We start from the raw sequence: 22,417 nt of genomic DNA on the forward strand, positions 1-22,417 counted from the left end.
TTTTTATTATCATTGTGTTCGAAGGAATGTTTTCTTGTTTCCAATTCTGAGCAAAATTAATTAAACTAATTAAAAGGCAAGTTTGGTGGCCATCACTAAAAAAGGACATAGAGAGCTATGTAGTTAGCTGCCCTATTTGTGCGGCAGCTAAAAGACGCCAAGGGAAAATCCCAGGACTCTTACAGAAGGTAGCTGAACCTTCAGCACCCTGGAAAAAGTTTGCTAAGGACTTCATTGTTGGACTACCAGAAAGTGTGGGGAATACTGTCATTTGGGTTGTAACAGACCTGTTTTCAAAACAGCACATTTTATACCTTCCAAATGATCCCAACTGCCAAAAGTCTAGCCAAGTTATTCCTGATACACACTTATTGCCTTCATGGAGCCCCGCAGAGAATCATCTCCAACAGAGGGGTCCAATTCACCTCAAAATTTTGGAGGTCATTTTAAAATTTACTTGGCACCACCCAAGAGTTGAACTCATCGCACCATGCCCAAACCAACAGACAAACTAAAAAATTGAACTCAGTCCTAGAAAAATATCTAAGATATCTTATTAATTTTAAATAGGATAAGTGGACTGATCTTTTACCTTTTGTGGAAGTGGCCTTCAATAACGCTGTACACTCAAGCACTGGTTTCACCCCGTTTAGAGTAGCAACAGGCCAAGATTTCAGCCCCATGCCTGAACTACCCACAGAAGAACCCACTATCCCCTCACTTAAGGAGTGGATAGACACATTACAAAATACGTGGCCAGTAGTTAGATTAGCTTTAGAGGAAGCTAGAGTGGCTTTTAAAATGCAAGCTGACAAGAAAAGAGTGGAACCCAAACCTTTGCACGTTGGAGATAGAGTATACTTATTTACAAAATTCTTGAAGTCATTGCAGCTATCAAAGAAATTAGGGCCGAATTTCATTGGACCTTTCCCTATCACTAGAGTCATCAACCCAGTAACAGTAGAACTACTCCTTCCAAAGACACTCAGGCAAGTCCACCCAGTATTTCAGATTAGTTTACTCAAACAAGAAGTAATCTCACCACTCAGACCACCTGCACCTAACACCATTTATTCCTATCATGATAGAAGGCGAACAACATTTGAAATTAAGGAAATCTGTGACTCTAGGATCCACAGGGGGAAAACTCAATAGTTATTTGTTTGGAAGGATCTACCTTCATCCCAAAATGAATGGGTAGCTAAACACCATGTTAGGGCTCCTAACTTATTGAAAAAAATTCACTCCCAATACCCTGACAAACCTTGTTAAAATACTATGATGGAATTTTTGTTTCCATCTTTTCACAGATGGGTCTCTCCTTTTTCTAAAGAACGGCAGCATGTCAGATCCCTAAAAGTGATACTGCCATTCAACTGGGAGGAGGGGTTTTTTGGAGTCGATTTATTAACAGTGCCTGTGACAACTGATATTTTACAAACTGGTTTCCTGGCGCCAAAGTGCCTTAACCTTTTGGGAGAATGTTTATGATGGCCATGTGGGACGTTGCACTTTAATGTCTAATGGAAGATAGCCATGGGAATGAATGTTTATTCAGTTCTCAGGGTAGTTGATAAAGGAAACATCTTCACTCTTCTGTACTGGCTAAAATCTGCATTATAACTAATGGGAGGGGTCTCTACTGCTTTAATTCTACTTGCCTAAGGGGATTCAGATATTGCTTTGAATTCAATGGCTGCCATTCTACTTAATTAAAGGTTCCTTTTGAAATACTCCTTTCAAGAGTCTTCACTTTCTTAAGTTAAGAGAGGAGCACTTACACAAAGCAACATCTCTGCAAAATGGAAAACCCGGAGAAGCAACATTTGTTCTACCAAGGGGACTCTGGAAACCATGTCCGAGCACAACAGCAAAAAAGGGGAAGCTGAATGCTGGAGGGAGACATCAACCCCCTCACCCCCAACAGGAGGTGGAGGAGGCAGGACAGAGGGTAATCCAGTAGAATGCTATCACAAGTTGGGGAAAGAACTTTGGGAGATCAAAGGAGGCAGGAAGAAGGGAATCCAGTAGAAAGCTATCACTCACTGGGGAAAGAAATTTGGGAGATCTGAAAAGGCAGGACAGAGGGGAATCCAGTAGAATGCTATTACACACTGGGGAAAGAACTTTGGGAGATTGGAGGATGCTGGAAAGAGGGGAATCCAATAGAAAGCTATCACAAGTTGGGGAAAGAACTTTGGGAGATCAAAGGAGGCAGGCAGAGGGGAATCCAGTAGAAAGCTATCACACACTTGTGAAAGAACTTTGGGAGAACGGAGGAGGTTGGAAAGAGGGAATCCAGTAGAAAGCTATCATGCGCTGGGGAAAAAACTTTGGGAGATATGAAAAGGCAGGACAGAGGGGACTCTAGTAGAAAGCTATAACACACTGGGGAAAGAACTTTGGGAGATCTGAGGAGGCAGGACAGAGGGGAATCCAGTAGAAACCTATCACAAGGTGGGGAAAGAACCTTGGGAGATCTGAAAAGGCAGGAGAGAGGGGAATCCTGTAGAAAGCTATCAAATACTGGGGAAAGAACTTTAGGAGATCTCAGGAGGCAGGACAGAGGGGAATCCAGTAGATAGCTATCACATGCAGGGGAAAAAACTTTGGGAGATCTGAAAAGGTATGGCAGGGGGGGAATCCATTAGAAAGCTATCACACAGTGGGGAAAGAACTTTGGGAGATTGGAGGATGCTGGAAAGCAGGAAATCCAGTAGAAAGCTATCAAACACTGGAGCAAGAACTGGGATAGCTGAAAAGGCAGGACAAAGGGGAATCCTGTAGAAAGCTATCACAAGATGTGGAAAGAACTTCTGGAGATTGGAGGAGGCAGGATAGAGGGGAATCCAGTAGAAAGCTATCTCACACTGGTTGAAGAACTGGGAGATCAGAGGAGGCAGGATTGAGGGGAATCCTGTAGAAAAATATCACAAGGTGGGCAAAGAGCTTTGAGAGTCCGGAAAAGGCAGGACAGAGGGGAATCCAGTAGAAAGCTATCACAAGGTGGGCAAGGAACTTTGAGAGTTCTGAAAAGGCAGGACAGAGGGGAATCCAGTAGATTGCTATCACATGCAGGGGAAAAAACTTTGGGAGATCTGAAAAGGTATGGCAGAGGGGAATCCATTAGAAAGCTATCATACACTGGGGAAAGAACTTTGGGAGATCTGAAAAGGCAGGACAGAGGTGAATCCAGTAGAAAGCTATCACAAGGTGGGCAAAGAACTTTGGGAGATTGAAGGATGCTGGAAAACAGGAAATCCAGTAGAAAGCTATCAAACGCTGGGGCAACAACTGGGATAGCTGAAAAGGCAGGACAGAGGGGAATCCTGTAGAAAGCAATCACAAGGTGTGGAAAGAACCTCTGGAGATTGGAGGAGGCAGGACAGAGGGGAATTCAGTACAATGTTATCTCACACTGGGAAAAGAACTGGGAGATCTGAGGAGGCAGGACAGAGGGGAATCCAGTAGAAAGCTATCACAAGGTGGGGAAAGAACTTTGGGAGATCTGAAAGGCAAGACAGAGGGGAATCCAATAGAAAGCTATCTCACACTGGGTAAAGAACTGGGAGATCAGAGGAGGCAGGACAGATGGGAATCCAGTAGAAAGCTATCATACACTGGAGGATTCTACTTCCGGTTTCTGGATTCGACTTCTGGTTTCTGGATTCTACTTCCGGTTTCTGATGACGAAGGACATGTTGTCCTCCGTTCGCCATCTTAGTGGGCTCCCCCTGATTTAGGGGGGGGCACAGGGTGCCCTGCAGGGGTGCCCTGCTAAAGGGGCTGCTTGCTGGAGCCCCCTGGAGCGGTGGCAGCCGCAGGTGGGCTGCTGGCATTGCCCTAGGTGCCGGAAGGCGTAGGTGCATGCGCGCGCCTTCGTCCTGAGGGGATCGGAAGAAATGTTACACGTGAAGGCAACAACTAAAATGCGGTGAGAGGGGAGCTCTCCCGGGGTCTCTTCTTTTCTGAACAAATAAGTAAATAAGGATTAGCAGCTTTCTTAAGACTCTTCGATCTTGGAAAAGTGTTAAGATTGGAGGTGGGGATTTCTTCCCCCCCCCCTCGGAAAAGTGGTTTTACACGATCTCTCTCTCGGAGGAGAGAGAGAGAATTGGGAAAAAACTCTTGATATTCACTTCTTTCAAGCAATGGGACAATGACTTTCTAGAACAATTGCAAAAGAAAGAATGTGAGCTGACTTTATAAACTATACATGGAAACTTTTTGAACTGTTGTTCTCTGACCCCCTGGGAGGGCTGAACCAAAACGCCGTTTCTTCCTCCTCTTCTATTGCCGCTACAAATCAACTGTCTCTGGTGAAGATTTGAGGGAGACTATGATAACAATGTTAGCAGACTATATTAAAAGAGATAAACAATAGCTAGGGTGGGATATTGATCTGATATATAGAATTAATTCAGCATATGCTAGAACATACAATGTTCTAAGGGAAGTTCATGTTAAATTTTTTAGAAAGACTACAAGAGATGAGATCCTAAGGGTTCAAAGGGGGGAACCTTTAGGATATAAGGATAAAGAAATAACCATTTTAAAACAGATACCAAAGAAAGTAAGAGATAAGAGGAAAAAATTTTCCTCTTTAGCTAAAAAATTGTATGAAAAAAAATATCTGGTTTAGATGGCTAATACCAGAAGGGTTGTTGATTTTCTGAGAGGGTGGTAGAGTGAGAATCAATACAGTGATGGAGGCGGAAGCCTTCATGGAAAAACACAAGACTCTTCTAGACGGAGCAAGAGACAGTACGCAAGATATGAAAGGGGGAGGGGCCATGGCTCTGCCAGCAGATTGGGGAGAGGAGGCAGCAATTAGGCTCAGGTCACAAAAGTGAACTGAAATTGCACTGCAATTGTTGATACAATGAAATGGTTAGAAGTGATATAAAGTAAATAATGGAAGATGTTGAAGAATTTGAGGTAAACTTTAACTGCTAATATGTATGTAATAATGATATTTTTAATTTTTTTTAATTTTATTGTTTTAATTAGACAGATAACACACACACAAAACATTCTTCAATACATCTTCCAGCTAGCATGTCGATTGGTTACAATTAAATTCCGTGCATTACTACAATCATTCTTTATATTTCATTCAAATTGAATTGTGCATTTTAAATCAAATATCTTTAGACCGTCAAAATACCAACATTCTCCTTTAACTGCATTTGTTTGAAAGTACTTTTATCCAGAATCATTCGTATTTATATTATCCAATGAATAAGCATTTTAACACCGACAACAATCTGTAAGAGCTACCACATTCTGCTTGTTTATCGCCTAGGATTCTTATTTCTTTCCTCCATTTATCCCATATCTGATAGAATTCTGATTCTTCTTTTCCCTGGATTTCTTTAGTTAGCTTGTCCATTTCAGCACAGTCCATCACCTTTCTTATTATTTCATCTTCACTTGGAGTTAGCTTGTTTTTCCATTTCTGGGCATAGGCAATCCTTGCCGCCGTTATTATATGCAATATTAAGTACTGGGTTTCTTTTTTGTATTTTGTAGGCGGTAATCCTAGTAAGAAGATTTCTGGTTTCCATTCTATTTTAACTCCCGTTATTGCCTCCAGCCAGTTTTTGATCTTTTTCCAAAACTTTTTAGCCTCCTCATAGGTCCACCATAAGTGGTAATACGTTCCGTGTATCAATTCGCATTTCCAACATTTTGGGGATGTATTTGACGATATTTTAGCTAAGCTTGTTGGTGCCAGGTGCCATCTATAAAACATTTTATACTGGTTTTCCTTGTATGTGACTGAGAGTGTCATTTTTAAGTTTGTTCCCCAAAATTTTTCCCATTTGTCTAATTCAATATTGTGTCCAAAGTTCTGTGCCCATTTTATCATTTGTTCTTTCACAATTTCCTCTTCCATTTTATATTTCAGGAGAAATTTATATATTCTCCCTACCATTTTTCTATCTGGGCTTTGGATGATTTTATCCAATTCGTGTGATTCTGTTTCAATGTCATATAATTTGGTATCATTATTGTATTTAGTTTTGATTTGCAGGTAGGTTAACCAGTCCACTTTCATGTTCTGTTCTGCCAATTCTTCCATTGTTTCTAAGTTTCCCTGTCTATCGATTAAGTCTCTATATCTTAGTATTTTGTTCCAATCTATAAAATTTGGGTGAGTCGTCCTCTCTGTCAGTGATAGCCAATTCGGGATTTTCACGTAATGAGTTTTTTTTTTTGAGCCATTTTTGCAATAATGCTCTTCTAATTAAGTGTTTTTGAAAGTATTTGTGCGTTTTATTTTTATCATCCCATAGGAAAGTGTGCCAGCCTGTTTGCAAATCATGGCTTTCCAGGGTCAGAATTCTTTTATTCTTTAGCTCTATCCAATCCTTCACCCATGTTATTGATACTGCCAATGCGTATAAGTCCCAATTTGTTAATGCTAAGCCTCCCCTCTCTTTGCTGTCTTGCAATGACTTTAGTTTGATCCTCGCTTTTCGTCCCTGCCAAATAAACCTAGTGGTTATGTTATTTAACTCTTGAAAGAATTTTTTACCTGGGTTAATAGGTGCGGCTTGCAACAGGAATAAGATTCTTGGTAAAATATTCATTTTGATTGTTGCTATGCGTCCCATGAGTGATAGTTGAATATTTTTTCCAATTTTCTAAGTCTTTCTTTATTTGTATCACTAATTTGTTATAGTTATCATCTTTAATTGTGGAACATTTTGCCGACACCCAGATCCCCAGGTATTTCACTTTCTAAGCTATTTGCATATTGGTTATTATTTCCAGTTCCTCTTTTTGTTTTTTGGTCATGTTTTTGGTTATCATTTTTGTTTTGTTTTTATTGATCTTTAATCCTGCCACTTCACCATATTCTTCTAATTTTTGAATTAATTTTCGACTGGAATCTAATGAGTCCTCTAGTACAAATACTAAGTCATCGACATAGGCTTGTGCCTTATATTCTTCATTTTTGATTCTTAAACCTTTTATTCCCTGGTCTTTCCGAATTTCATTTAGTAAAATTTCCAAAGTCAGTATGAACTGCAAAGGAGAGAGGGGGCATCCCTGTCTGACTCCCTTTTTTATTTCGATCTTCTCTGTTAATTCTCCATTCATCAGAACTTTGGCTGTCTGGTTATTATAAAACCCTTCTATCATTTTTATAAATTTTTCACCGAATTTCATCTCATCCAATACTGTTATTATAAATTTCCAAACTACATTGTCAAATGCTTTTTGTGCATCAAGGAAAACCAGTACCATTTGTTTTTCTGGGTGAGCCTCATAGTACTCTATTATGTCTAGGATAATTCTCGTATTATTTCTAATGTGTCTGTGAGGTAGAAATCCATTTTGGTCTGGGTGAATTCGTTCATTTAAAACCTGTTTGATTCTTCCTGCCATAATTGCTGCGAATATTTTATAGTCAGAATTTAATAATGAAATTGGTCTGTAATTTTGAATTTCTTGTTGGTTGGATTCTTCTTTTGGGATTAGCGATATTATTGCTTCTGTCCATGTTTCCGGTATCTTGGCTTTTCCTAAGATTTTATTAAACATGTCTACCCCTAATTCTTCCAGTATTATTTTATTATTTTTGTATAGCTCCACCGGTATTCCATCTGGTCCTGGTGTTTTATTACTTTTCTGGTTTTTCAGAGCTGATTCCACTTCGGCTAACGTTATTGGCCTGTTTATCGCCTCCCTTTGCTCTTTTGAGATTGGGGTTATCTTTGCTGTGTTTAAGTAATGCTTTATTTTATTTTCCTCCATACTGTCTTGTGTGTATAATTTTGTGAAGTATTTATGAATAATTTTCTTCTTTTCTTCTGCTTTGTATTGAATCCTTCCCTCCTCGTCTTTCAATTGGTATATAATCCTTTTTTCTCTTTCATTCTTCAGTCTGTATGCCAGCCATCGTCCAGGTTTGTTGGCTTGTTCAAAATAGGTTTGTCTGGCTGCTTTAATTTTCTGCGCTAATTCCTTTTGATTTATTAGGTTGAGCTTATGTTTGATTATCTCTCTTTTTTCTTTTTTCTTTTTATTCTTTGGGTCTTTCTGGAGTTCATCTTCAGCTTCCATAAGTTTCTTTTGCATACATTCTTGTTGCTTTTTTTGATTTCTAGTTTTCCTCACCATATAGGCAATCGTAAGGCCTCTTATGTATGCTTTCATAGTGTCTCAGAGATTTTGTATTGAGGTATCTTCTCTTTTATTTATTCTAAAAAATTGTTTTAGTTCTTTCTCCAGCATTTGAGTGTATTCTGTTTTGTTTATGACGCTTGAATTCATCATCCATCTTTTTCTTCTTCTTTGACCTTTCCATCTTAATTTTATTGGATTATAATCTGCCCACTCATTTGGTTCTATTTCAATTTCATCTACTTTATTGCATAGTCCAGATGAGATCCAAGCCATGTCAATTCTTGATAGTGACTGATGGGGGTTCGAATAAAAATTATATTGCTTTCTTGTTTTGTGCCTTTCTCTCCAAATATCGTGTAATTTGTATTCGATTGCCATCTCAAAGAAGGATTTGGGCAGCGTATTTTTTTGGTTTTGTTTTTCTTTTTGCTTTCATAGTCCATTTTTTTGTCCGCTATTGCATAATAGTCCCCAATTAAGCAAATATTTTCATATTCTAATTCGTTTATTTTGTTGTGTAGTTACCCATAAAATTCCTCTTATTTCTGATTTGGTGCATATATGACTATTAATAGTATCGGTTTTTCTGTTGTCTCTAATTCAGTCATTAGTATCCTGCCTTCTTCATCAGCATAGACTTCTTTGGAATTTATTTTTTCCTTTATATAGGTTGCTATCCCTCTTTTTTTTCTGCTAGTGTTGTGTATAATTTCCTAGTTTTTTTATTTTCCAATAAGTTCTTATGGTCCCTTTTAATATGCACTTCCTGTATGCAGATTATATCTACCTTTAGTTTCTTCAGTTTGTTAAACATCTGCACTCTTTTTTTTGGTGCGTTCAATCCATTCAAGTTTATTGAGATAACTGTTATTTCCTGGTCCATCTTTAGATGGGGTTTTTCTTGTTACTTCTAGTTTGTATCTGACTCTTCCCTCTCTCACCTTCTTTTTCTGCTCTCTCTCTTTCTTGCCTCTGTTCTTCTTTCCTGTTTCTTTCTTTATCTTCTGATGCTTCTTCTTGGCCTCGCCTTTCCCTTTCTAGCTCCTCTTTACTTCCTTGTTCTTCTTCCCCTGTACAATATTTATCATAGAATTCCTGCGCTTCCTCTATATTCTCTATCTTATATCTTTTCCCTTGCCATGTCACCAGTACCCCTTCTGGTATCAGCCATCTGTACATTATTCTGTTTTTATTTAACTGGTTTGTTAGAAATTGGTATTGTCTACGTCGTTCACGGATTCTCCGTGGAATCTGGTTAAGTGTGATCAAATCTTTTCCCTGGTATGTAAACGTCCCTTCTCTGGTTTTTTTGTATACCTCATCTCTGGTTGTTTTTTTGGCAAATCTTACATGCACTTCTCTTGGGAGCCTGTGTCTTCTGGCATAATTAGTATGCACTTGGTAGGCTTCATCAATATCTCCTCTCAACTCATGTTCTTTCCTCTGTAGCATTTCGGCAAAGATTTCAATCATCTTCCCTTTCAGAAATTCCTCCTCTTCCGGTATGTTTTGGAATTTTAAATAGAATGCAGCTCTTACATTTTCAAGTCACATTATTGATAACTCTAATTCTTTATTCAATTGTCTATATTCTAGCTCCATTTTTCCACCTTCTGGTCTGTTTGTTCTAATTTTGTTTCAATATTCTGGATTTTCTGTTCATTGATTGCTAAGGTGGTCTGTATCTTTTCAATTTTATCATCCACGGTTTTAATATCTCCTTTTAGTTCTCCTATTTCATTCTTCACTTCTTCATGATTCCTCCTTGTCTCTTCATGGTTTGCAGCTGTCACTCCTTGGTTTTTTATAAGCATCTCTTGTATCATTTGGAGCATTAATTGCATACTTTGCAATGTTGGTGCTGGCCCTGTTGTTTCTGTCATGTTTCCACCTTTCTCCAGACCTAGTGCGCTCTCAATTGATCTTTGGTTTGAGGAGGGGGGTGTTGCCAGAGTCGTATTAGATGTGGTTTTTAAATTAGCTTTCCTGAGGTTGCCATTTTTATCCCCCTAATTATCCTTGTCCACACTTGCATATAAGTTCTACTTTGCTTCTACTTTATAAACAGTATCAATGTTATCAGTCTTATCAATCTTATCAATAATTATCTATCTCAATATTTAGTAATAATTAACCTTCCTTGATATCACGTTTCAGTATCTGCACATTCCTATGTATTATTCCATTCTATTTAAATCCTTAATTATCATATATCTTAACGTTATATTCACACCGTTTTCTTATACAGATTGATATCTCTCCAGTGTAACAGTTATAAGGGTAATAGGTAATAAAAGGTTACTAATTTTTCCAGACCGCAGGGTCCAGTTTTGATACACTAGATGTCCCCCTCTGCTCAGTATCAATGTTAGTGTCAGTCAGTTAATATAACCAGTCCAGCTGCCAGGGGAAATAAGGGTGGGTGGGTGGGAAGTGGGACCCTCTGATCGTTCCAGAAGAGCAAGAAAAAAAAGTCAGCAAATCAACAACCAATCCCAATGTTGAACACTTCTTTTGTACTTTCCAAGTCTTTTCAATAATTCCCACTTCTGTTATCCATGCCGGGATTTTGCTTTCTCTATGGGCTATTTAGTTCAAGTTATTTACACTGTCAATTCACAGTTCGTAAATCAGCTCTCACAGCTCCTCGGCAAAAGTCTAACAAAATCTCCTTCTCAGAGCCTCCTTCTTTCCAGCTCACCTTACTGCCAGATATGTGTTGTTTCTCTCTTCTTTGGGTTGTAGTAACAAATACCTCGATTTTAGCTGCTGTGTATCTTTGCTCCCATCTTATGTGGCCCCATTGTTCAGTCGTGACAAAGTGGCAGAGTGATTCTTCATCCGTTTAGTGGGTTTCTCCTGCCGCTGGGAGGATTTGCCTTATCATCCCAGCGTCTTCAGAGTTTCCCCCTTAATCTGTTGGTCCCTACAGGATCGACAGCACTCAAATATGATCCCAAACAAAGAAGTTGGAATTAAAGATCAGGAGAGCTCCCATTCCTCCACTGACGTCACCACAGGAAGTCCAATAATGATATTTTGATACATACAAAAATAAGAGAAAGATATGAGATCACAGGGGAGCACCACCTTCCGTATGATGTAGCTGTCAAAAATTTTCTCCATACCTATGTACCCTTTCCCCCAAAATATTTGTAAAAATCAACAAAAAAAAAATTCAAAAAAAAAAAAAAAAAGAAAGCTATCATACACTGGGGAAATAACTTTAGGAGATCTGAAGAGGCAGGACAGAGGTGAATCCAGTAGTGATATCACACACTGGGGAAAGAACTTTGGGAGATCCGAAAGGCAAGGTAGAGGGGAATCCAATAGAAAGCTATCACACATTTGGGAAAGAACTTTGGGAGATCGGAGGAGGTAGGACATAGGGGAATCCAGTAGAAAGCTATCACGTGCTGGGGAAATACCTTTGGGAGATTGGAGGAGGCAGGACAGAGGGGAATCCAGTAGAAAGCTATCACACACATGGGAAAGAACTTTGGGAGATCAGAGGAGGCAGGACAGAGTTGATTCCAGTAGAAAGCTATCACAAGGTGGGGAAAGAACTTTGGGAGATCCGAAAAGGCAAGACAGAGGGGAATCCAGTAGAAAGCTATCACAGACTGGGACTTTGGGAGATTGGAGGATGCTGGAAAGAGGGGAATCCAGTAGAAAGCTATCAAACGCTGGGGCAACAACTGGGATAGCTGAAAAGGCAGGACAGAGGGGAATCCTGTAGAAAGCTATCACAAGGTGGGGAAAGAACTTTGGGAGATTGGAGGAGGAAGGACAGAGGGGAATCCAGTAGAAAGCTATCACAAGGTGGGCAAAGAACTTTGGGCTTTCTGAAAAGGCAGGACAGAGGGGAATCCATTAGAAAGCTACTACATGTTGGGGAAAGAACTTCAGGAGATTGGAGGAGGCAGGACAGAGGGGATTCCAGTAGAAAGCTATCACAAAGTGGGGAAAGGACTTTGAGAGTTCTGAAAAGGCAGGACAGAGGGAATCCAGTAGAATGCTATCACACAATGGGGAAAGAACTTTGGGAGATTGGAGGATGCTGGGAAGCAGGGAATCCAGTAGAAAGATATCAAATGCTGAGGCAACAACTGGGATAACTGAAAAGGCAGGACAGAGGGGAGTCCTGTAGAAAGCTATGGCAAGATGTGGAAAGAACTTCTGGAGATTAGAGGAGGCAGGATAGAGGGGAATCCAGTAGAAAGCTATCTCACACTATGTAAAGAACTTGGAGATCAGAGGAGGCAGGACTGAGGGGAATCCTGTAGAAAAATATCACAAGGTGGGGAAAGAACTTTGGGAGATCTGAAAATGCAGGACAGAGGGGAATCCAGTAGAATGCTATTACACACTGGGGAAAGAACTTTGGGAGATCTGAAAAGGCAACACAGAGGGGAATCCAGTAGAATGCTATCACACAGTGGGGAAAGAACTTTGGGAGATTGGAGGATGCTGGAAAGCAGGAAATCCAGTAGAAAGCTATCAAACACTGGAGCAAGAACTGGGATAGCTGAAAAGGCAGGACAAAGGGGAATCCTGTAGAAAGCTATCACAAGATGTGGAAAGAACTTCTGGAGATTGGAGGAGGCAGGATAGAGGGGAATCCAGTAGAAAGCTATCTCACACTGGTTGAAGAACTGGGAGATCAGAGGAGGCAGGATTGAGGGGAATCCTGTAGAAAAATATCACAAGGTGGGCAAAGAGCTTTGAGAGTCCGGAAAAGGCAGGACAGAGGGGAATCCAGTAGAAAGCTATCACAAGGTGGGCAAGGAACTTTGAGAGTTCTGAAAAGGCAGGACAGAGGGGAATCCAGTAGATTGCTATCACATGCAGGGGAAAAAACTTTGGGAGATCTGAAAAGGTATGGCAGAGGGGAATCCATTAGAAAGCTATCATACACTGGGGAAAGAACTTTGGGAGATCTGAAAAGGCAGGACAGAGGTGAATCCAGTAGAAAGCTATCACAAGGTGGGCAAAGAACTTTGGGAGATTGAAGGATGCTGGAAAACAGGGAATCCAGTAGAAAGCTATCAAACGCTGGGGCAACAACTGGGATAGCTGAAAAGGCAGGACAGAGGGGAATCCTGTAGAAAGCAATCACAAGGTGTGGAAAGAACCTGTGGAGATTGGAGGAGGCAGGACAGAGGGGAATTCAGTAAAATGTTATCTCACACTGGGAAAAGAACTGGGAGATCTAAGGAGGCAGGACAGAGGGGAATCCAGTAGAAAGCTATCACAAGGTGGGGAAAGAACTTTGGGAGATCTGAAAGGCAAGACAGAGGGGAATCCTATAGAAAGCTATCTCACACTGGGTAAAGAGCTGGGAGATCAGAGGAGGCAGGACAGATGGGAATCCAGTAGAAAGCTATCATACACTGGAGGATTCTACTTCTGGTTTCTGGATTCTACTTCTGGTTTCTGGATTCTACTTCCGGTTTCTGAGGATGAAGGACATGTGCCGGAAGGCGTAGGTGCATGCGCGCCCCTTCGTCCTGAGTGGATCGGAAGAAATGTTACACGTGAAGGCAACAGCTAAAATGCGGTGAGAGGGGAGTTCTCCCGGGGTCTCTTCTTTTCTGAACAAATAAGTAAATAAGGATTAGCAGCTTTCTTAAGACTCTTCGATCTTGGAAAAGTGTTAAGATTGGCAGATTGGCGTTTCTTCCCCCTCTTCTATTGCCGCTACAAATCAACTGTCTCTGGTGAAGATTTGAGGGAGACTATGATAACAATGTTAGCAGACTATATTAAAAGAGATAAACAACAGCTAGGGTGGGATATTGATCTGATATATAGAATTAATTCAGCATATGCTAGAACATACAATGTTCTAAGGGAAGTTCATGTTAAATTTTTTAGAAAGACTACAAGAGATGAGATCTTAAGGGTTCAAAGGGGGGAACCTTTAGGATATAAGGATAAAGAAATAACCATTTTAAAACAGATACCAAGAGATAAGAGGAACATTTTTTCCTCTTTAGCTAAAAAATTGTATGAAAAAAATATCTGGTTTAGATGGCTAATACCAGAAGGGTTGTTGATTTTCTGGGAGGGTGGTAGAGTGAGAATCAACACAGTGATGGAGGCGGAAGCCTTCATGGAAAAACACAAGACTCTTCTAGACGGAGCAAGAGACAGTACGCAAGATATGAAAGGGGGAGGTCTGAAAAGGCAGGACAGAGGGGAATCCAGTAGATTGCTATCACATGCAGGGGGAAAAACTTTAGGAGATCTGAAAAGGCATGGCAGAGGGGAATCCAGTAGAAAGCTATCACAAGGTGGGGAAAGAACTTTGGGAGATCGGAGGAGGCTGGAAAGAGGGAATCCAGTAGAAAGCTATCATGCGCTGGGGAAAGAACTTTGGGAGATATAAAAGGCAGGACAGAGGGGACTCTAGTAGAAAGCTATAACACACTGGGGAAAGAACTTTGGGAGATCTGAGGAGGCAGGACAGAGGGCAATCCAGTATAAACCTATCACAAGGTGGGGAAAGAACTTTGGGAGTTCTGAAAAGGCAGGACATAGGGGAATCCAGTACAAAGATATCAAATGATGGGGCAACAACTGGGATAGCTGAAAAGGCAGGACAGAGGGGAATCCTGTACAAAGCTATCACAAGGTGTGGAAAGAACTTCTGGAGATTGGAGGAGGCAGGATAGAGGGGGATCCAGTAGCAATCTATCTCACACTGGGTAATGAACTGTGAGATCAGAGGAGGTAGGACAGAGGGGAATCCAGTAGAAAGCTATCACAAGGTGGGGAAAGAACTTTGGGAGATCTGAAAATGCAGGACAGAGGGGAATCCAGTAGAAACCTATCACAAGGTGGGGAAAGAACTTTGGGAGTTCTGAAAAGGCAGGACATAGGGGAATCCAGTAGAAAGATATCAAATGATGGGACAACAACTGGCATAGCTGAAAAGGCAGGACAGAGGGGAATCCTGTACAAAGCTATCACAAGGTGTGGAAAGAACTTCTGGAGATTGGAGGAGGCAGGATAGAGGGGGATCCAGTAGCAATCTATCTCACACTGGGTAATGAACTGTGAGATCAGAGGAGGTAGGACAGAGGGGATTCCAGTAGAAAGCTATCACAAGGTGGGGAAAGAACTTTGGGAGTTTGGAAAAGGCAGGACTGAGTGAAATCCAGTAGAAATCTATCACTCACTGAGGAAAGAACTTTAGGAGATCTGAGGATGTAGGACATAGTGGAATCCAGTAGAAAGCTATCACAAGGTGGGGAAAGAACTTTGGGAGTTTGGAAAAGGCAGGACAGAGGGAAATCCTGTAGAAAGCTATCACACACTGGGAAAAGAACTTTAGGAGATTGGAGGAGGCAGGATAGAGGGGAATCTAGTAGAAAGCTATCACAAGGTGGGAAAAGAACTTTCAGAGTTCTCAAAAGGCAGGACAGAGTGAAATCCAGTAGAAATCTATCACTCACTGAGGAAAGAACTTTAGGAGATCTGAGGATGTAGGACATAGGGGAATCCAGTAGAAAGCTATCACAAGGTGGGGAAAGAACTTTGGGAGTTTGGAAATGGCAGGACAGAGGGAAATCCTGTAGAAAGCTATCACACACTGGGAAAAGAACTTTAGGAGATTGGAGGAGGCAGGATAGAGGGGAATCTAGTAGAAAGCTATCACAAGGTGGGCAAAGAACTTTGAGAGTTCTGAAAAGGCAGGACCGAGGGGCATCCAGTAGATAGCTATCACATGCTGGGGGAAAAACTTTGGGAGATCTGAAAATGCAGGGCAGAGGGGAATCCAGTAGAAAGCTATCACTCACTGGGGAAAGAACTTTGGGAGATCTGAAAAGGCAAAACAGAGGGGAATCCAGTAGAATGCTATCACACAGTGGGGAAAGAACTTTCAGAGTTCTGAAAAGGCAGGACAGAGTGAAATCCAGTAGAAAGCTATCACTCACTGAGGAAAGAACTTTGGGAGATTTGAGGATGTAGGACAGAGTGGTATCCAGTAGAAAGCTATCTCACACTGGGTAAAGAACTGGGAGATCAGAGGAGGCAGGTCAGAGGGGAATCCTATAGAAATCTATCACAAGGTGGTGAAAGAACTTTAGGAGATCTGAGGAGGCAGGACAGAGGGGAATCCAGTAGAAAGCTATCACAAGGTGGGGAAAGAACTTTGGGAGATTGGAGGAGGCAGGGAAACCCTTGAGCCAAGTCCCCTCAAGGGTTTTTAAATTTGGGCTCAAAAAATATTTGGCCTCCAAAGCACCCATTTATTTGACAGCAGGCTCAGGAGTTTTCCTCCTCTGGGTGCAAAAAGCTTGATTTTTTACAAACAGCAAGATATACCATTTTTAAGCATGAAATTCCATCCTGATTGAAGTCCCCTCAAGGGTTTTTCATTTTGGGCTCAAAAAATATTTGGCCTCCAAAGCATTCTTTTTCCTGACAGGAGGCTCAGGAGTTTTCCTCCTCTGGGTGCAAAAAGCATGATTTTTTAAACAAAGATTTCAACTCTTTGCTCACTTAGGATATATTCCTCTTCTTGACTCATCGTTGAAGTATGCTGGTAGCTTCTCCTCAAACCTTTGTGAACATTGTCCCAATTTCTCCATACAAGCTAATGAATTCGGTTCCACTTGATTGTCTTATCTTCTATCATATTGGGAGAATAAGGGCACATTATTCTGTTTGGACATAGTGGCATTTTCAGTAAGAGCAGTAGTAAAGTCCTGTTGAAGTGAAGTATGGACAGGCTTCTGCTGTAGTTGCTCTCTTGACTTGTAACTTTCTTCTTCCATTTCTACTTTTATTGGCAGATTCTCCGAATTAAACTCTTGATCTCTCCATCTTGACTCCAGTTCCTCTCCTTGATACTTGGAATTTTCCACTTTGATCTCTGCTCCCAGGATGCTCTCTACAGAGGAAGGGAAAGAAATGTTAACAATGCGGTTACTTGCTCCCAAGGTGTTTCTAATTTCCTTCTGAATGGTGTTTCCGTCCAATGAATATCTTTTTGGCTCAAGGAATGTATTAAAATTCATCCTTACCAATAAGCACAAACATCTCAGCCTTCTGACCCAGACCCAGTCAAGTTAACAGAACCCAAGAAATAGTGCAATTCTATTTTATTGATCTTATTTTATAGATTTTATTGATTGACATTTCAATCTTTCCCAATCTTGTCAACTTTAAGGTATGTGGATTTCAATTCCCAGAATTCCCGCCACATTACCACGGAGACATCTTCGGACTGGGCTGGCTCTTCAGCTTTGAAACAGAGATGAACACCGCCCCCTAGAGTCAGAAACAACTAGCACTTATGTGCTTGGGGAAACTTTACCTTTTTGTACTTCTATAACCGTCTGGTTTGGTACAGCAACCAAACAGGACAGGTACAGATTTCAATGGATAGTTAGGATTGCCGAAAATCCCACCACAACTAGCCTGTTTTCCACTGAGGGCCTAATTATTGCACGGGCACGAAGAAGGACTGAGAAGGAGGACTGAGAAAGTTTCTACAGATCCCCTCACATCCTGGACATAAACTGTTCCAACTCTTCCTCTCCCTATAGTTCTAACACTATAGGCCAGTGCATGCCAAAACAACTGGACACAGTCGTTTTTTCCCCCTCATGCCATCACTCTGCTGAACATCTAATTCCCACAGCACTATCTTATACCTAAGTAGATTTACCCATGTGGTATGGCTGTATTATTTTTATCCTTCTCATTTGTTCCACCTTCTTCTCATGTTGGTATCATTATTCTGATTATTATCACTTTATTATTCTGATTATTATTATTTTATTGTTCTGCATGTACACTGATAGCTTATGCATTGAAGACAAATTCCTGGTGTGTCTAATCACACTTGGTCAATAAAGTTATTCTATACTTTCTAGTATATGACAATAGTACCAAATTAAGGCCAAAATAAATTACTCTATCCACCAGTGATAAGGTATTTGTGATTTTTTTTGCTATGAAAAATAATGTAAATTAGAATTTTGTTAGTTTTACCCTGTTTCCCTGAAAATAAGATCTCCCCGGATAATAAGCCCAATTGGGCTTTTGAGTGCATACACAAAAATAACCCCTCTGGCGAAAATAACCCCTCCCCAAAAATATTGCAACACAGCAGCAGCCATGAGGTGACCACTCTCACCGCCTCCTGCACCTCAAAAATAATAAGACGTCCCCGAAAATAAGGCCAAGCACTTAATTCGGCGGTCAAAAGAAAATAAGAGCATGTCTTATTTTCAGGGAAGCACGGTAGTGGGCATTACTACTTATTACAGCTGTTATTTAAATTATCTGACACTCTAGAGTAGATTTCTGACTTGAGGTTTTGTTCTGTTAAAAAAAAAATCTCCAGGTCCTTTACATGTAGAAAAACATAGAGCAAAGCTTATGGTTTATATTCAGGACAAAACACTGACCAAGGTGCTTCTGTTAGAAAATTTATTTTTCTTAGTTGTCACTTCATCTTTATATCAATTACTCTACATTCATTCTTTGAGCTCTGAGCTCTCCCTCTCACAAATTATTGTTTTACCATCCTGTCATAACACCAGATCCCCCCTTTCCTTTCGTATATTACTGACGAAACCCAAAACTGATTTTGGTTGCTCTTAGTTTCCTTGGAACCTAAAATACTTTTTAAATGTTAGACTTTCTTATTTTCTTTTTACAGACTTGTCTGCTTGCTAATAAACCTATATGATGATAATGCCAACATTCTATTTTCTATACATGTTCTTTCAGTCTTATTTCAGACCAAAGCTTCCTATGTATCCACAATGTTTTTCTAAATTGCACCTTTTTTTTCTCATTGGAATAGTATGCAATTGTATCAACAAAATCTTAATTTTGAGATGTTTCTAAATATCCTACACACCCTTTGACCTGAGGATTTCTTCCCATATTCTTGGGCCTACTAAATATGTGGAAATCAAGTATCTACTGTATGTATGATAAGACACACATTTCTCTCTGTAGTGCCTTGTTATTTTTTCCTCTCATTAGATACTTCTTAACAGTATTGAATCAGTATGCTGAAACTAAGCTATTACGCTTCTTGGGGCTCATTCAATGATTAGAAGAAAAATGACAAAGTTACAGTAATACAGAAATATATAAATTAACTCCAACCAGTCTATGGAAACATATATGCTTATCAATACTGAAAGTTTATTAGAAATCTGTTGTGAATTAAGAACGGAAATCTGTTTCATCCATTTGAAATTCAGTCACAAGAGGTCAGTGTTTCCTAAGGAAACCTTCTAAGTGAAACTGAAAATGCAAAGCCCCTCCCTTAAAAGGACAGACATTCCAGCCAGCTAGATCCACAAGGGAAATATCAAACAACAGAAAAATCTCAACAAGCCAAGATTCAATCTATGAACCAGTATGGCTGGGGTAGATGGGCTCTGCTCCTGACACCTTTGAGACAAGATATTTAGAGAAAAAGAGAAAAGCTTGCTGGTGTTGTGCCTCTGTCTGCAATGCTTACCTGGCTGAAGGGGCTGCTGCAGCTACTTCTACTCCACACCGCCTGGAAAATGGGGAGCGGCCAGCTCCATTATTCTGTGCTGGAGGAATCTCAACACGGCACCTTTGTGGGCCGCATTGCCCAGGATCTGGGGTTGGAGGTGAGCGAGTTGGTGCCTCGGATGTTCCGGATGCTGTCCAAAGGAGAGAAGGACTATTTTGAGGTAAACCTGCAGAATGGGATCTTGTTTGTAAATTCCCGGATAGACAGGGAAGAGCTGTGTGCCAAGAATACAGACTGTGTCCTTCATCTGGAGGTGATTGTGGAGAAACCTCTGAGGTTCTTCCATGTGGAGGTTGAAATCAAAGACATGAATGACAATGCTCCCATCTTCTCAGCCAGGGAACAGATCCTGAGCATAGCAGAATTGATAACATATAGGATACGATTCGCCTTAGAGAGAGCTTCTGATGCAGATATTGGTACAAATGCTCTGTTAACCTACAAGCTAAGCCGAAACAACCATTTTATTCTTGATTCAGGAAATAATGAAGATGTCAGCAAATCTGTAGTTCTTGTACTGAAGGTTCCACTTGACAGAGAGGAGAGCCCTGTGCATCATTTAGTACTGACAGCCGCTGATGGGGGTGATCCAAAACTCACAGGAACTGTTCAGCTAGTCATCAATGTGCTGGATGTCAATGACAACCCTCCTGTGTTTAACCAATCTGTTTACAAGATAAAGGTGCTAGAAAATACAGATAGCGGATCATTAGTTATTAATCTAAATGCTACAGACTTAGATGAGGGTATTAATAGGGAAATCTTTTATTTTTTTAGTAATAGCCTCCCTCTAGATGTCACACGGCTCTTCAGTATAAATTCTGATACTGGGGAAATCAAAGTGATTGGGAAATTGGACTATGAAGATATTAATTTCTATGAACTTCAAATTGTTGCAGAAGATAAAGGCAGTTCTCCATTATCAGGACATTGTGAAGTTTTTGTTGATGTATTGGACATGAATGATAATATTCCAGAAGTATTTGTGAATTCTCTTTCTGTGCCATTGCCAGAGGATTCCACTCCAGGGACTGTGGTAGCTATCCTCAGTGCTTCAGACAAGGATTCTGGAATCAATGGACAAGTAACCTGTGTACTACAGCCTTCTGAGCTGCCTTTCAAAATAGAGTCCACATTCAAGAATTACTATTCCCTGATTGTTGGAGCACCTTTGGATAGGGAGCAGGTGGCTGAATACAGGATGGTTCTCACAGTGGAAGATCAAGGCATTCCACCACTGTCTTCCAGTCTCACCCTTGTAGTTCCTATCAGTGACATAAATGACAATGCACCTGCTTTCCCACAGCTGTTCTACACAGTGTTTGTGAAAGAGAACAATCCCCCTGGTGCTCACATCTTCACAATATCTGCTGCAGACCCAGACATAGCTGAGAATGGTCTGATCACTTATTGGATAGATGAGAAGATTTGGCCATTGTCAAGCTACATCTCTGTACATTCAGAGAGTGGAAAACTCTATGCTTTGCAGTCCTTGGACTATGAGGAGTTGAAACTACTGGAGTTCCAGGTGAGAGCCAAAGATGCTGGACTTCCTTCCTTATGTGGCAATGCAACTGTTCAAGTCTTTGTGATGGATGAAAATGACAATGCACCTGTTGTGTCAGGATCATCAGAAGAGAACCTGATTCTTCTCGTGGTCCCTGTGATGGCTGGGCATATTGTAGGCAAGATCCATGCCTTGGATGCAGATTCTGGATACAATGCATGGCTAAGATATGAACTAGCTGAAGAAAGCATTGGTCCATGGACTGTAGGGCAGTATAGCGGTGAGGTGAGTACCAAATATTCTCTGGATGAATCAGAAGGCAGCAAAATCCAGAGTGTGTTGGTTCTTGTGAATGACCATGGAAAACCTCAACTCTCAGCCACAGCTACCCTGAGTCTGTCACTTGTGACAAGTGGTCAGACAATCAAAATGGATATTAATCTTCAAAGATCAGGGAAAAGCTTTGTGCCCCTGGTAGACTCAATCAACGTCTATCTGATCATTGCCATCTGCTCTGTTTCCAGCCTCTTCTTGCTGGCCACTCTCATCTACATGACTCTGCGATGCCACTGCAAGTCAAAGGAATCCATGGTTTATGACCCTGGCATGGCCACTCTGGTGTGCACAAGTGAAGTGGGCAGCTGGTCCTATTCCAATCGTCACAGCCACATCCTGGCAGGTGTGAGTGCAGAGGCTGGTGCCAAGAGTGACCTTATGATTTTCAGTCCCAACATTCCTATTTTTGCAAATAATGGGGAATTTAGGAATGGGACAGAATTGATCCCAGATTCAGCTAAAGAGGTGAGTTTCTGGTTTTGAAGTTGTTGATAGTAATTCAAAATTGTATTTTTGTTTTATCACTTTAGGATCAAAGTGAAAACAGAATTTTAGAAATTCCTGTAAATTTATTAAAAAGAAAACTGAAATATCACATTGACATAAGTATTCAGACCCTTGACTCAGTACTTTGTTGAAGGACCTTTGTCAGCAATTGCAGACAAGATTCTTTTTGAATATAATGCAACAAACTTTGCACACCTCAATTTGGGTATTTTCTGCCATTCTTCCTTGCAAATCCTCACATGCTCAGTCAGGTTGAATGGTGACAATCAGTGGACAGCCATTTTCTGGTCCCTGCAGAGATATTCAATAGGGTTCAAGTCAGGGCTCTGGCTGGCCACTCTAGACACTCAGAGTCGCTCCTAAGTGACTCCTGTGTTGTCTTGACT

General features: G+C 40.8%; 1 protein-coding gene across 1 annotated transcript; it reads left to right on the forward strand.

Moving 5' to 3' along the window:
* Positions 1-19,544: 19,544 nt before the first annotated feature.
* LOC309390758 (protocadherin alpha-5-like) lies at positions 19,545-22,132 on the forward strand. The gene has a single exon (XM_081950462.1). The coding sequence runs from the start codon at positions 19,632-19,634 to the stop codon at positions 22,005-22,007; it is 2,376 nt and encodes a 791-aa protein (XP_081806588.1). The 5' UTR covers positions 19,545-19,631; the 3' UTR covers positions 22,008-22,132.
* The last annotated feature ends 285 nt before the right edge of the window (positions 22,133-22,417 follow it).

The sequence above is a fragment of the Natrix helvetica genome (genome assembly GCF_964273705.1).
Source record: "Natrix helvetica genome assembly, chromosome: 4".
NCBI classification, from domain to species: domain Eukaryota; kingdom Metazoa; phylum Chordata; class Lepidosauria; order Squamata; family Natricidae; genus Natrix; species Natrix helvetica.

Coding starts and splice junctions, on each gene's coding strand:
- LOC309390758 (XM_081950462.1), top strand. CDS start 19,632: ATGCTTACCTGGCTGAAGGGGCTGCTGCAGCTACTTCTACTCCACACC.